The sequence below is a fragment of the Toxotes jaculatrix genome, chromosome 4 (genome assembly GCF_017976425.1).
Source record: "Toxotes jaculatrix isolate fToxJac2 chromosome 4, fToxJac2.pri, whole genome shotgun sequence".
In the NCBI taxonomy this organism is placed as follows: domain Eukaryota; kingdom Metazoa; phylum Chordata; class Actinopteri; family Toxotidae; genus Toxotes; species Toxotes jaculatrix.
In genome coordinates this window covers 26,319,085-26,333,056 of record NC_054397.1, presented here as the reverse complement: position 1 = coordinate 26,333,056, position 13,972 = coordinate 26,319,085, and the positions used below count along the sequence as shown (strand labels likewise).

Genomic DNA, 13,972 nt, shown 5'->3' with positions numbered 1-13,972 from the left:
AAGCAGAGCACTCAGGGATGTAGATCCACTGCTTCCTATTAAATAAGGTTTGAATTAAAAGAGCTTATCTAAAGAGGACTGTTCAATGCCAGAGTCTATAGCCACAGACAACAATATCGCCCATATTAGGAATGTTACAAAATGGAAAATGCAAATTCTTTTTATGGAGCTAATGCAAATGAAAAAGAATGAAAGAAAGAAGAAGAAGAAAAAAAAAGTAATCCCGAATAACGTCTTCTCCCTCTTTCCCTGAATACTTTATTGAGTCTGATGTCCCCGTTGCATTTCTGAAAACGTTTAGCCACGATACGATTCAGCTAGAAATAATTAACAGCATAAATTTGCATCATTAGGGTGGATTAAGTCAAACAATGTTTGCATATTGAAGGACTGAAGGGACTGTGCAGCTCTATCAGAGAGGCGGTTATGCCGGTGGGCTGCTGCATTCCCATGGGAACACATCATGGAGAATATTCCTACTTTGTCTGGGGCACAAGTATGCCAAAACATTATTTTAGTTGTGTTTGGGTGTTTGAGCACGTATGTTTGTATATGCTTGTGTGTGTGTGTGTGTGTGTGTGTGTGTGTGTGTGAGAGAGAGAGAGAGAGAGAGCAGTGATGGAAAAGAATGGCGGTTACAGGCGGCAGCAGTAGGCAGTGTTTTAGTTTCCCCCTGAGCCTCCTCCATTCACAACCTTAGCAGCTAAAGTAACGTGCCCATTTTCCTTGACAGAGCTTTTCCCCATTTCCCAAGCTCACTCTGCTGACTGCTAACACCAGCTCCAAAACCTAGGACCTTGACAGAGTTGGACAGCTGATCCAGATGTGTCTGCACTTCTTTTTGTGTGTTCTTGCACAAAATAGAAAAAAAAAAAAGTCCAATTCTCTGTTCAGTTTCGAATGGTGAACCTATAATGTGTTTTTCAGGCTAAATGTCAAAAAGATCGCGGAGACACCCCACACAGAAGAATTATTTCCAACAACACAGAGACATGGACAGATAAACCTGTTACAAGACACAGCCACAACGAGTAATAGAGCAGGACCTGGTCACATTGATATTGTACTTAAATTTGTAATTTGTACGATTTTCCACAAATTCATAATCAGTATCAAAAGTAGTAAAAACTTAATCTAGAGCCTCTGAGGGCCATGACCGTCCAACCTTACAGAGACAGATTTTTAGTCTTGACAGAAGATAAATGAGCATAAAAGTAAAATAAGACACAAAATGAAGGGTTGTATGGTTATGAATGCAGCTTTGCAGCGACGGCATTTAAGCGATACATGCAGACATGAACAAGGATAAAACAATGAAGTCTGGAAAGATGCAACTACATTCGCAAATCCAATGTAATCCAACTCTTGCAATACGAGTTAGTCAATGCTATGATTTTAATTCTCTGTTTGATAACACAAAACCTGATAATCCAGAGAACAGGAAACCCTACACAATCATCACAACTCTGCACTACAACAAATCCTACCTTTATAATGTTCAGTTTTGTCAGGACTGTGCCACAAAGTTGACAGTTTTATTCTGTAATTTTCCTGGCCTTGGAGGTAGTGCTGCATGAGACTGTGTTATAGTCATAGAGTAAATGTTTATTATAGGTTGTACTCTATCATTTTGTTTTGGCATGGGTGGCATGCTTCACACTCCAATATAAACAAAGCTTATGCAAAAGGTTAGCCAAGAGACACGTGCATTGGGATTATGTTATCGTTTGAAAAAGCAACCTGTCATTTTGTCTCCTCTTTTTCCCTCAGCAAAAACATAGATCGATTCTGTTGTAGTTTTTTACTCTAAACTCCATCATTGTCAACAATATTGTCCTGAGCTTTAGTTGTTGTTTTCTGATGTCAGTTCAGTCTCATCAACATCTCATGTCCGTCATTAGAAACAAGGCTGTTGGTGAATATTTTATAATTTCCCGTGTCATCAAAGCCATCAATGGGCACAACACCAGACCTACTCTGTGTTTCACTGAACTAACTGGACATGTGGGCCACAATTCAGAAGTCTGAATCCAGGCTAAAGAAAGAGTGGGATACCTATATTTTTTTCCCCATTACGTGATGTGCACAGTCCAGATTCCAGTCTTAAACCTAAGAACTCCAACATGGGTCCTGGACATTATTCTTTTCTGAGGCGTAGTTTCTAACAAAAACCACTCTTACAGTTCTAGGTCACCTTGCCTGTATATGGAAGAACATACAGGAAGAAAACAGGCATAATTTAGGTGGAACAGATTGCTCAAGAAATAAACAGACATGCTTTGACCTTCTTCTGATGGATTGAGTTGTGGCTTAGATCAGTGTTGTCATGTAACATGAAAGAACTCCTTGGTGGCTTTATCTATTCACAGACATGAACAGATGCACACTTGAACCCTAATCCTGCCAAGGTGATATCTGTCCAACGAAAACCTCCTGGAAGACTTCATAACTTCTTCAGGGAACAAGTGCCAGCAACAACATTACCGCAACTGAAAATGACTCTGTCAACTTAACTCAGTCATCACCATTAGTCAAGTGGAAGAGTAATTCAGCTCATCCCCATTACACGTAAGACAACAATATGGCACGGGGACGTCATTAGGTGCGGGAGGGGAAAAAAGTGATGAAGAGCTCACTGAAATGAGATTGGATTTAAACAAGTGCTGCCACTGTCCTGGGGGCCTTACATGGATGCTCTTTGAGTAGATAGGTGGAGGCTGCATAATGATGAGACACTTAGTTTCCCTACTGTTCAGATTTATGGGCTCCAAGGCCTGTTACGATCATTAGGGGGATTGTGAAAGGAAAAGGGAAATGGGGTTGAGACTATATGGGCTTGGGAGGAGGTGGAAATTGCATAGAGGTTTTTTTTTTTTCTGGTAACGCAGCACTTTTGAACCATAAATCTTTGATCCTCTCCTCCCTATTTGTGCAATGGCATTTTGTAATAGAGGACTCCCTATAATTTCACACTCCAATTAGTAAATTACTGATGTTGTCCTAAAATACAAGTCTTGGGGTGGTAATAAACAAACATGTCACAATCTGAGGGAACCTGGTCAACTAAAGAGAAACTACATCACATGAGGTTAATAATAACTGAGTGCCTTTGTGTTTGAGGTTTGTCACCCCCCCCCACTCCAAGAACTCAACAACAACACTGAAATGAAAATGCATAAAAGGAAAAAATACCCCTTGAAACAACAATCTAACGATTGTTTTCTATTTTTGCATAATGCCTGCAAGTAGTCGAGAAGAAACTTGAGTCAACGAGTTGGTTTCTCTGGCAAGGGCTATACAAACATCAGCAAAATTTTACCACCTCTAAAACTGAATGAACGGGAGTCATTAGGAACATGTTGAATAATTCATATTACACTATCTACTTAAGTCAACAGAAATATTTGCTTTAATGTTACCTAGGGCAGAAAGAACTGATATTGTTGACCTTGTGACTCTTAGTCCCTCGAGATTGGTTCAGTTTTTTGTCTGTTGTAGTGGAAACCAGACCAAGGATTAAATACTGTATGTGTATCTTTGCTGACCATTGCCATGCTACACATATATGCAGGTACACAGCATATATCCACCTCTGGGCAGGCGTATTTACCGTAGACCTAAAAATAGTCCTGTCAGTGTGCATCTTGCAAAGCAGGACTGCAGGCATTCACGGTCTTCCATGTAATCTGTGTTTACTACACACAGACTTTTGTTCCCTGACTTTAGGGCAGTGCTTCCTCCCAGGCAACAGAAGTACCCCCATAAAACAGCATCGGACATGAGAAGAAGAGCTGTCTGAAGGACAGACTTAAAGAAGTCGCTCCACTCGCCGTCAGTACAGCTTCATAACTACTTAAGTACACACAACTACAAGTATGAAGCGATCACTCCAAGCTACTTTTTTTTAACTTTGTCAACGAGAAATAATTGTCAGCAATTATACCAATGACATTTATGACTTAGATTAAGCAGCATCTCCAGAGGAAGATAATGAGACGAACATAATGTTAAATAACGACATCACACTGGCGTTGGCAGCATCGCAGGCAAGCAAAGTTGATAGTTGGTAAAGGAGCTAGTCAAATAGTTGGTTAAAGTAGCAGCTGTAAAATAAAAATGCATGGAAAACAGCCAAATGTATTGAAAGTATCAAAACTAAGAGTAAGCTACTTCGGGCGCACACTTCAGAAATTGACCTCCACTAAACTGGGGGATAGATGTAGAAGCCACAGTGTACCTAAACACCAAGACACCACTATACCACTCCCTGTAACATGTATGAAGAAACAAACAAAGAACTTGATCGTTGAGACTGTTTTGCTTGTGTTTACTCTCCTGAGCTTCGAATGTAAGTGAACCAATAATATCTCCCAGGAGCTTCCGATGGCACCAAGAACACAAATGGATTCAAAGTAAAAGCACTTATTTTTATAAATTCCACCTGTCTTCTATAATGCAGAGCTGGCTTGCAAGAGTGACAAGAGCTTTCCCGTCATGGTTTGGTTTATGACGTTTGGTGCCCCCCTTGCTGCCCTGTGTTTCCACACACTGACAGGCTCACTCTCGGGACGCCACCGACTAAAATAAATGTCATAATTGCCTGTAGCCCAAAAACACGCACCTCGACTCCTCGCAGTGAGAGAGCAGCTCAGAGAGGACCTTGCATCCATCCTGCTGCCAGCCGGCGCACAGACGAGAGGAGTGAATGATATGAATTGTCACATCACCCCCGCCCCCCACAGAACAGAAATATGCAAACCATTAAAGTGTTTTCCCTCACCTCTGCTGAAGTGATAAAAGGGAATGGGTTTGATTCTAAGAAGTGATTTTAACCTAGCGTGTCATATCAGGGCTTGGCTTGGCTGCAGCATCAGTGGGGCAGACGATGAGGGAATACACTGCAGGCCTGTTTGAAAACTGATAAACAAGCCAACAAACAGATCAACTGATATCTATTCATCTGTTGCCGTGCCAACGGAGGATGTCAGCGAAGCCTCTATAACAGATAGAAATGAGTTATTTAATAAGAATTCAAGCATGATCCATCAATCTTCATTTGCTCTCATTTATTGGTTCATTTCCTTCCCTCTGTTCCTACGTCCCCACCTTCCTCTCTACCACACACACACACACACACACCCCTCCTACCAGCCCCCCTCACCTTCAGCCTCTTTTCTCTATCCACAGCCCCTGACAAATATGTTTCTCTTCCATGAAAAGCTGATAGGCTCACACAGCTCGAAGAGAGCAGTGGCCATGTAAGCGACATGTAAAGGTTACTGCGGATGTTGAAATATCAAAGGCTCCTCCTTCAGCCGGTGAATTCTAAACACCTTCAGAGGGCAGAGGCAGTTTACCAAGGGCAAAAAGACTAGACTCTACCTTTAAACCTTCATGCCCCAGGAAAGACGACAACTCTCGTCTGATCTTTGGATACAGAGAAGAAATCCCACTGTGGAACGCTATAAATAATACCAGACCACCACCTTATAATGGATGAATGACTATTTGCCCAGTGTATAACTACGGAGGCATGAATGCCCAGTTTAATCTGTAAGGGGTCCCCAGGATAGGGCTAGGGTTAGGTGAGGTTGGTGCAAGGTAAGCGGCATTGTTAGGGTGTATCATCAGCACGGGTGAATGTGTATGCACGTGTGTGTGTGTGGTGTCAAAATAGGGTGAGAGCTTTCCAAAGCCAATAATCTAAAATTCAAACGATTAATGATTAGTGGGCTGTGCAGAGGTGAGAAAGTACGCAGTGTTTAAACTTCTCCTGTAAGCTCTTTTCTTTCATTCCTTACACAGCTTTTTCTGTCTCTTTCTCTCTGTACTAACAAGTGCAACCCTATAAATGCCGTCCAGGAAAAACTGAAAATGTGCACTGTCATCTTGATATTTAACAGATTATTGTTGTTTTGCCCCTCTGTAAGATGAGCTTTTCACCCTGCCTTTAGGTGTGGTTGCTTTGAACATCCATCAGCCCTATTTGTTTGTTGGGTGTGACCAGTGACCTGGTTGAACGAACCAGGTTTCAGTGGTTAGGATTTAGGGTCAGGTGACGTGGGTTAAGGAGTAGGTCTATGTTTTATGCTTGACCTTGGAAAGAATATAACCATGGCCAAGAATGAACGTCCAACCAATCTTAATGAGATGTCCTAAAGGTATTGTTGAAAAGCAAGTAAATGGACCTTGAGCTGAGATTTTCTTAACAATGGCCATTTCTAAGGTCAAGAGCCAAACCCAGGGCCCCTCTATAATACGCAACCACAATATTAGGTAATAAAACCTAACCCACTGTAACTAACACTGTACCTTTAGTGTTATAGTTTCGCTTGCAAATTGACAGTTAATGAAACTGCAGAAATCAACTGTAGGAGCTGAAGGTCCTGGCATAGTTATAACTTTGCCCACATGGTCATTGAGTCTTGTGTGGCAGCTCATACAAAAATCCAATATTGTTGCAATTTCACAACAGAAGCATTTGGTAATCACACAAAAATGAACTAATAAAGAACACAGAAGTACACAGAGCATGTTCCAATATTGACTTTGTTCCCATGAGATCAATGAGTTATATTTAAAGACTGAAGAATAATCTTTACTGAGGGCTCCTCAGTACGGGAAAGTTTCTTCATCTCGGTGCTGTTGATACAGTCCACCGTCAGCCTGGCAGCACACCTCCATCTGCTGTTTTGACAACGGAGTGACAATACATATCTGCTATTCCATCAGAACGAGTTACTCCATCTGTTGTGCCTGCCTCTCCCTGCCATGTAGCCGTCACTGCTTCACTGTATCCATAATTTCCCTTTGATTTCAGAGCTCCTTTCACTGTTCCTTCATGCCAGAGCAACAAAACCACAATCAAACACTTCCTGATGAACCAAGCCATGCTTGACCTGGTATCATCTCTCGCTTTCAAGTTCACGCTGTAAAGTTTTCACATGTGCCTACTCACTTGCACATATGCACTTCCCACACAGCCTCTCCCTCTGTCTTAGGCTTATAATATTTTTTTTTTTACTATTATATTTTATTGGGTTTTACTTGGTTTGATAGTGAATATGCAGTTTTCACAAACTGATTATGACCTAGCCTAATCTGCCAATACTTTTTATTTCTTCTCAACACGAAGCACGCTTCCTCTACCGTCTAGAATTAACCTGTCAAAGACAGCTCCCTCTATGATCATTTTGTCATGATCTATTGTATTATTACTGTTCCATGCGGAACCATCCATCACCTCTCTAATGACGTTAATCCCTCCGTCTGTAGTGGGCTGCCAGCTCCGTGCCATGCAGAGCTTCGGTTGAGTCCCATATGTATTCCAGTTGAGACACAGTAATATAGCTGCGGTAGCGTACTGAGACGCCGGCTCCCTGCTCCCTGCTACAGCAGCCTCAGCCTTAATGGATTGCTGCTCCTCCACTGGCAACACAAACACGCAAATTAAATGTGTGCCTGGACCTAGGGTTTGTTATGTGCCGTCTTATGGTAATGCAATTGCGGTGCAGCATCAATACGCACTACATTTCCGTGTGGATGACCCTTTATGAGGTTATAGCTGAACCATGAAATCCCCTGTCTTTCTTAAACTCTGCGCTCACGGTGTGAATATACACTGGTTGCTCTTGTTATTTCTTTGAAGCACAAGTTTGGTTATTTGCTGCTTGGGGTTCAAAGGCAACACAAAGTTGGGGATTTTCAATTTGTCAGTGCTCAACCAGTGTTTCTGCAGGCTGGTCAGGCTGCAGTGGACCAGCAGGTAATACACTGTGTGAGTCTGTGTGAGTCTGTGTGTGCTCGTGTGTGGCAGACCACTGTTCAGAGGTGTGCTGGAAAGTCACAACAGGCACTTGACAGGAACATTTTTAGAACATGAGAACAAAACAAAAATATGTCAGTCACAGATCTGTTTGTGGAAAAGCTGACACCAGTTCATTAAAAAGGTTATGAATATGACATGACTGAAATATCATAACTACTGAAAAGATTTCCACAAAAGTTTGCACACTGTTCATGGTGCCAGAGGTGGAAACTGAATGACTTTGATGATCCGATGACTGTTGGCCTAATGCCACCATGAAGCTGCCATTCTGATACCTTCCTGTACTGTTCAAGTTGCCAGTTTTGGTGAAATGTCTGCCTACATACTGTCTCAGCTAACTACAAGCATGGCTGGAGACTCTTAGTCTTGGTAACAGAAAGTTTGTGTTGCAAACTGTAGTAGTTGTGGGCCTGACAAAGTATGCTATCAGACTGCATTACAGGAAGTGTGGGATTAATTGTTTTTGAAGCTTGACTCATATTAGGGACTTAAATTCAGCCTCTGCTGCACCAATTGCAATCATTTTTCTTTTAATCTGTCTCTCACAAGTCCCTCAACTGCAATACCAAAACACTGAGGATTCTTTAATAACAGCATGAAGGATAGGGGATGACAATATGGACTAAAGATAATCATGATTGGTCACAAATATAATCCAGATAAAGATTCCATTCTGTCATTGGTCAGAAATTCACATAAGGAAATGGCTGATTGCAAACAATGTTTGATTACAGTGTACAGCACTCTACTCTTGTCTCTGACGCAATTATTGGATGAGTTCATCACTACACAGTCCATTAGAGAGTCATGGCCTTGTCTTTCATGGTTACTGAGGCGTAAGCAGAGGTACGGGAATATTTATTGCTACAATAGGAACCTTCTGTGTAAAAATCTTTACTGTTCCACTGCAAATTAAATTAGAGTTTATCTTCTTTTTTTTTTCTTTTTGAGGAAATGTATTTCTCTGCAGCATCCATCAAATTCTACTTAGTATCTGCCAACACTCCATCAAATGCTGCAGTTTTTACATCCGCTAAAGGGCACAGAGGTCTCTCGTGAATAAATCAGGAAATTAGAAAAAAAAAAACAGTCTGTTCTTCTCTGGGTTTTTGTCTAAAAGAGACAAAAAAAAGAGAGATTTTAGGCAAAATGCCCCAACACCCAGTCTACTGGGAGCTCAGGTGGTTCACGGGGAACAAAATAAGACAACTCTTATTTACTCTTCTATGTGTGGAGCTTCTTCTTTCTACTGTTCTTCTTTATCAGGCTGTTTACATAACTCACTCGGTTGGCAGCAGCAACACTGGCCTTGTTCTCAGAAGCCAACATGGGACTACATCAATGAGTAATTGTCTCCACAAACCCCTCCCAGTCAAGAGATAAGAGCCTGGAAAGGTCACTAAGAGTTCTAAATCTAAAAATATCTCCATTTACTTACTCTAGGAGGGGACTGACCTGAATGTTAATTTAAAGAAAAGTCATAAAAGAGAATCACGAATTACAACTAAATACTTCACCCCAGCCTATTTGTCCTGACATGGATTCTGATGTCTCACTAAAGAGTTTCACTCCTGCCTCAAAGTTAAGTCCTCGGGGCTGCACACAACAGCAGCTAAGCACCAACTCACAGCTGATTAAATTCAGAGTGACCCAGTCTGAAAACTATTAGGCAGTTACAAGCCGAAAATGAGCATATTAAAGCTTCTCACTGCTGGCTCAACGGTCGAGACAAAGTGTCGAGGCTGCGAGGGAAATCAAGTCGAATTAAGCAACCGATAATATTCTGTGTAAACCTCTTTTAACTAACTAGATGAAGAACATATTCGTTATGTGTAACAACAGCCGTGGGGGCAGTGGTTGCAGTATGTGGATGACACATTCGGGAGGGGAATGAGAATAGGTCTAGCAGAGGTGGTAATCATGCCTGGGCCTTTTGCTTTGAGTACCAAGGTGTCCTGACGATGATGCAAATTATAGTCTCATTAGTCACATCCTCATAATACCTGTGATCATGTCGCGCTCTGACCTGTGCTACCTTGTTAATGTTGAGTTGCCTAATCCAAGTCTTCGCCGCCTCTGACTACTTGAACTTCCTCCTCTGCTGCTTGATGTATACCTACCGCCTTCATGACTGAGATGTATTTAATCAGTAAGATCAATAGCTGTTACCGCCATTGATTTTGTGAGTCTATTTCATGGGTGAGGCAGGCACCCCTCATATTTTTGTATACGCTGTAATTTTTATAGATAATGTAAGCTGCTAAGGGCTGTTTTTAATTAACATTAGGAAAGACTGTTTTGGAATAATGTAACAGCAGTGACTGATGAGTAGTTTTTACTCCTTGCAATCCATCAGAATAATTTTATGTTTTGCCCAGAACCTTGGCTGAAGGCAGGCAGCACCTCTCTTTCAACTTCACTCCTACCCAGACTTCACAGAGATTTGAACCTCTTGAACCTGGCTACCTTGTTCGTCTCAATAGTTAGTCTCGCACTTTAAAATAGCAGAATCTCCGTGTTGAGTTTTAATGCTGGAGCAAAGGAGTGGAGCTCAAATTAAAGTTTTGATCCCCGCAACTTGTTTTGCTTTCTATGACCAAGTGCTTAATGTGTGAAAATAAGATTTAGAGGTAGATGCAAGTTTACAGAGGAGGTAGGGATTCTTTAGAAAGCAGATCGCAAATGCTACCCAATTAGCAAGACTCGTAGCATCAACTAAATATAACGCACTCTATTAAAAAGATAAACATAAATAGGATATTGTTAATACCTGGTAAAAACGATCACTTATTTTGTCTGTGTGAATCTATTTCTATAATTTTTTGATCTAGATATTTAATTGGTCACCTCTGATGCAGAATTACATTGTAGATCCTGGAACTTTCTCTGCCTATAAAAAGAAAAAAAATCAAAAAACCTGACATTAGTTCACGCAGTGACAACCTTCTCAAAGCTTTGCTGCTGACGGGTTTGAAACAACCACCACTGTTCCACCAATCATCACCCTCCGGCACCAGGTCCCCCTCCCCCCCACCAACAGAGCGATCGCTTTGGCTCTCAGGTCATAGTCATTGACCTTAATGGCAGACTTTTGCTGCGTACAATCTCAGAGCACTGTGTGAAGACAGTGTGCAGAGCTCCATACTGTGTGACAAAGCCCAGTGAAGGTGACACCATGATGAAGACTGGTAAGGAAAATGAGAGGCTGAGAATCACTTTAAAGGATTGACAGCACAGAGGCACTCACCATGCTGTTGCTCTGAGCTTCCCTTCTTACTTACCTTCCCTTTTTTTATTCTGATGATTCTACTCTGATTAGTTATATTTTACTGCTCTTTTTCACTGTTAGACCACTACCCTACTTCCTGCAAATATTTCACAATAAAAAAAAACAAAAACAGGCTTGTCAAGTCCTGATAATTTCCCAGTAGTTTTGTGGAAAGGATTCTGTACCAGCACAAACCAAAGTGTAAAATACTTGGTACACCAATTAATTCATAACAATTAATTTCTAACCTAGCAATTTCATATAAAGAAATATTATAAAAATACTATAAATATTCACTTAGACTTAAGACTACAAGTTTAAAAAGTACCTGGGGGTGTGGTGTTAGAAAGAAGTGAGCTTACCAGACCTCTGTATCCAGCTCTTCATCTCTGCTTGAGGCTGGTAGCTCCAGGCTACATTAGCAGCTACTAACAGAACACACCTGAGTTTCCAACAGAACTGTTGGCAGTCAAGATGAATTGTGGGTATTGTAGGCGCCAGGTTTTGACAAGTAAGAAGGATGCATGAAATCGAAAAGATGACATCTCTGGATCTACTGCATGGATTCTGATACTTTCCTGTCTATCGTGAGTCAGACGTTGTTATAGGAGTACAGTGTTAAATCGGTGGCATAGTCTTTAAAGTCAACACAACCAACTGAACTAACACAAATAATTGTCTCAGAACATTGTCACTATTTTCCTTGTAATAAATGTCAAATGACACAGCTCTGTTCAGGAAACTTTCATGAAGTTATTAAGAAAATACAAGGAAATAAGACGGAGTATGACTGCATGATTTTTTTGGCTCTTTCACAGTAAGAGTTTTTGATCCAGTGCAGAGTTTCTGGTGTACAAAATCTATGTACTAAATGTTACCTAAATGTTTCACAGTAATAAACCTTCCATGGAAATTAAATGGTTTGTGGCTGGACACACCAGAATATGTGACATGACTACTTATTATAGCTAAAAAAAAAACCCCAAAAGATTCACATTGGATATCTCTACTTGCATTGGTATTGCATTGATGCTACGACACAACCAATATGACAGCGTCCTCAGTTTGGAAGTTCGTAGTTCTTTCTGTTTCCTCAAAGGTCAACACTGACAAGATAGTTTGCTAAATGCAAATTCACACTCAAACCAATCTGCTCATTCTATTGATATTAACCGATTTCAGCCATAGTCCTAAACTCTGAGGTGACCATGCTCTTATGACCCATTACTACCTGAGAGGCTTTAATGTGGAACAATGGAGAAAGTGTTTAGTTGGCATTAGCAGAAACCATTAGCAACAGTAATGACAGCAGAAGGTTTCTTATTAAATTAGGATTATATGTACTTAAATTACAGACATAAAGAGCCTCTGATGATAACACATCTCAAATAAAGCCCTGGTTCTCTCTTCATTTCAGGTAAATAAAGGCTCAAACCACAATTTTTTGAATTTCCGCTATTCAGCAAGATTCATATTCAGGATGAATGAATGCTCTACCATCAGTTAATTAGCTAAATTGATGAAAACTACATGTTCCAGTCAATATGTGTAGTGAGTAACACAAAGCTAGAGATGGCTCTAAGTAAATCACATGCAGCTAATTGTGTTGAGAACAGAAAAATAGAGATGACATCAAACACAATCTCACCTTCTGGTCGTGACTGTAGGCTAAGGCCCAGTCCTCTTCACTGGGGTGGAATAACAGGCTAAGGACGTAGAAAGTGAGGCGGTACTTCTGGTAACTGGCTCCTTCATCAGAGCTGATGAGCACGCTGCTCTCAAACTCCGGATCTGTCAACACCATAATCTGAGAGCAGGAAAAAAGAGAGAGGGAGGAGGAGGACAAGGAGAGCAACACACACGTAAGGGGATGAGTATTTGAAGACGGGAAGAAAAAAAGGATTTGAAGGGCAAGTTTTGAGTAAAGAGGTGGAAAGATAGGGAGATGAGAGAAGGTAGAAGAGAGATGTTAGAGGCAGGAGCGGTGTCAGCAGAAAAGTCCAGGCTTTTGGCACACGTCAGACTTTTGGTTGGCAAACAACTCCGCTATATTTCCAAGTTCATTTTATGAGTGTGACTCCTGCTCTTCCGTTGCCATGGCTCTGTGGCTCTCTCTGTGCACTTTGAGGTGAAGACTCAGAGCGTTTTCATCATCTCTGTCTAAAATAAGATGAAGCTTGTTCACAGCAACAAGAGGTGAGAGAGTGTGTAAACCAGTACAGACCAAAAAGTACACCTGCAAAAGCACAGGTGGAAAAATCATGTAATGACTTGTCCTAATGTATAACAGTGAGGTGGTGGAGCTTGTAGTCTAGTTACAATTAAGTGCTGTACATACACATTAAGCAGCCATGCATGAATCCGCATATACAATGTGTTATTTTCTTTATCAGCTAGGCCTTTAGCATGTAATCTCTTAGCATTCCTCCTTCCAACAAAATTCTAATTTCAAATTTAACAGTGCCACAGTGGTAGACGCTCCAATTTCATGCTTGGAATATTTCTGCCAGAGCTATCACAGTTATTACAGAATTCAATAAGAGCAGGAATTCCACAATGCATATTTCTTTCAGTTAATGTCATTTAGAGTCTTTGTGGAAGGAGATAAAATGATCACATGAATTCCTCTTTAACTAAAGGAGATGCGTTTGAATAGGTGTGTAATATATTTTAAGAAAGTGCTATTCTTTTGAATCAGACTGTGTCGCTGAATACATTTATTCATGTTATAAAAGGTAATAAGACTGAAAATGTTGTGAGAAACTACATTATCAGAACATTTAGCTGGATTTTGTGGGCTTTACCATGAGGTCTCGCTTTATAGATCATACAAAATGGGATGCGTGTTCGAGTGTGACACATTTAACAAATCCACC

The 13,972-nt window shown here is 40.9% G+C and overlaps 1 protein-coding gene across 2 annotated transcripts in view; it reads right to left on the bottom strand.

Moving 5' to 3' along the window:
* The window catches only part of sorcs3 (sortilin related VPS10 domain containing receptor 3), a 183,657-nt gene that overhangs the window by 62,755 nt on the left and 106,930 nt on the right, over positions 1-13,972 (bottom strand). For both annotated transcript variants that reach the window (XM_041035874.1, XM_041035876.1), the window contains one exon: positions 12,745-12,903. In XM_041035874.1, coding sequence (XP_040891808.1) covers positions 12,745-12,903 — 159 coding nt within the window. The remainder of the gene's footprint in view (positions 1-12,744; positions 12,904-13,972) is intronic.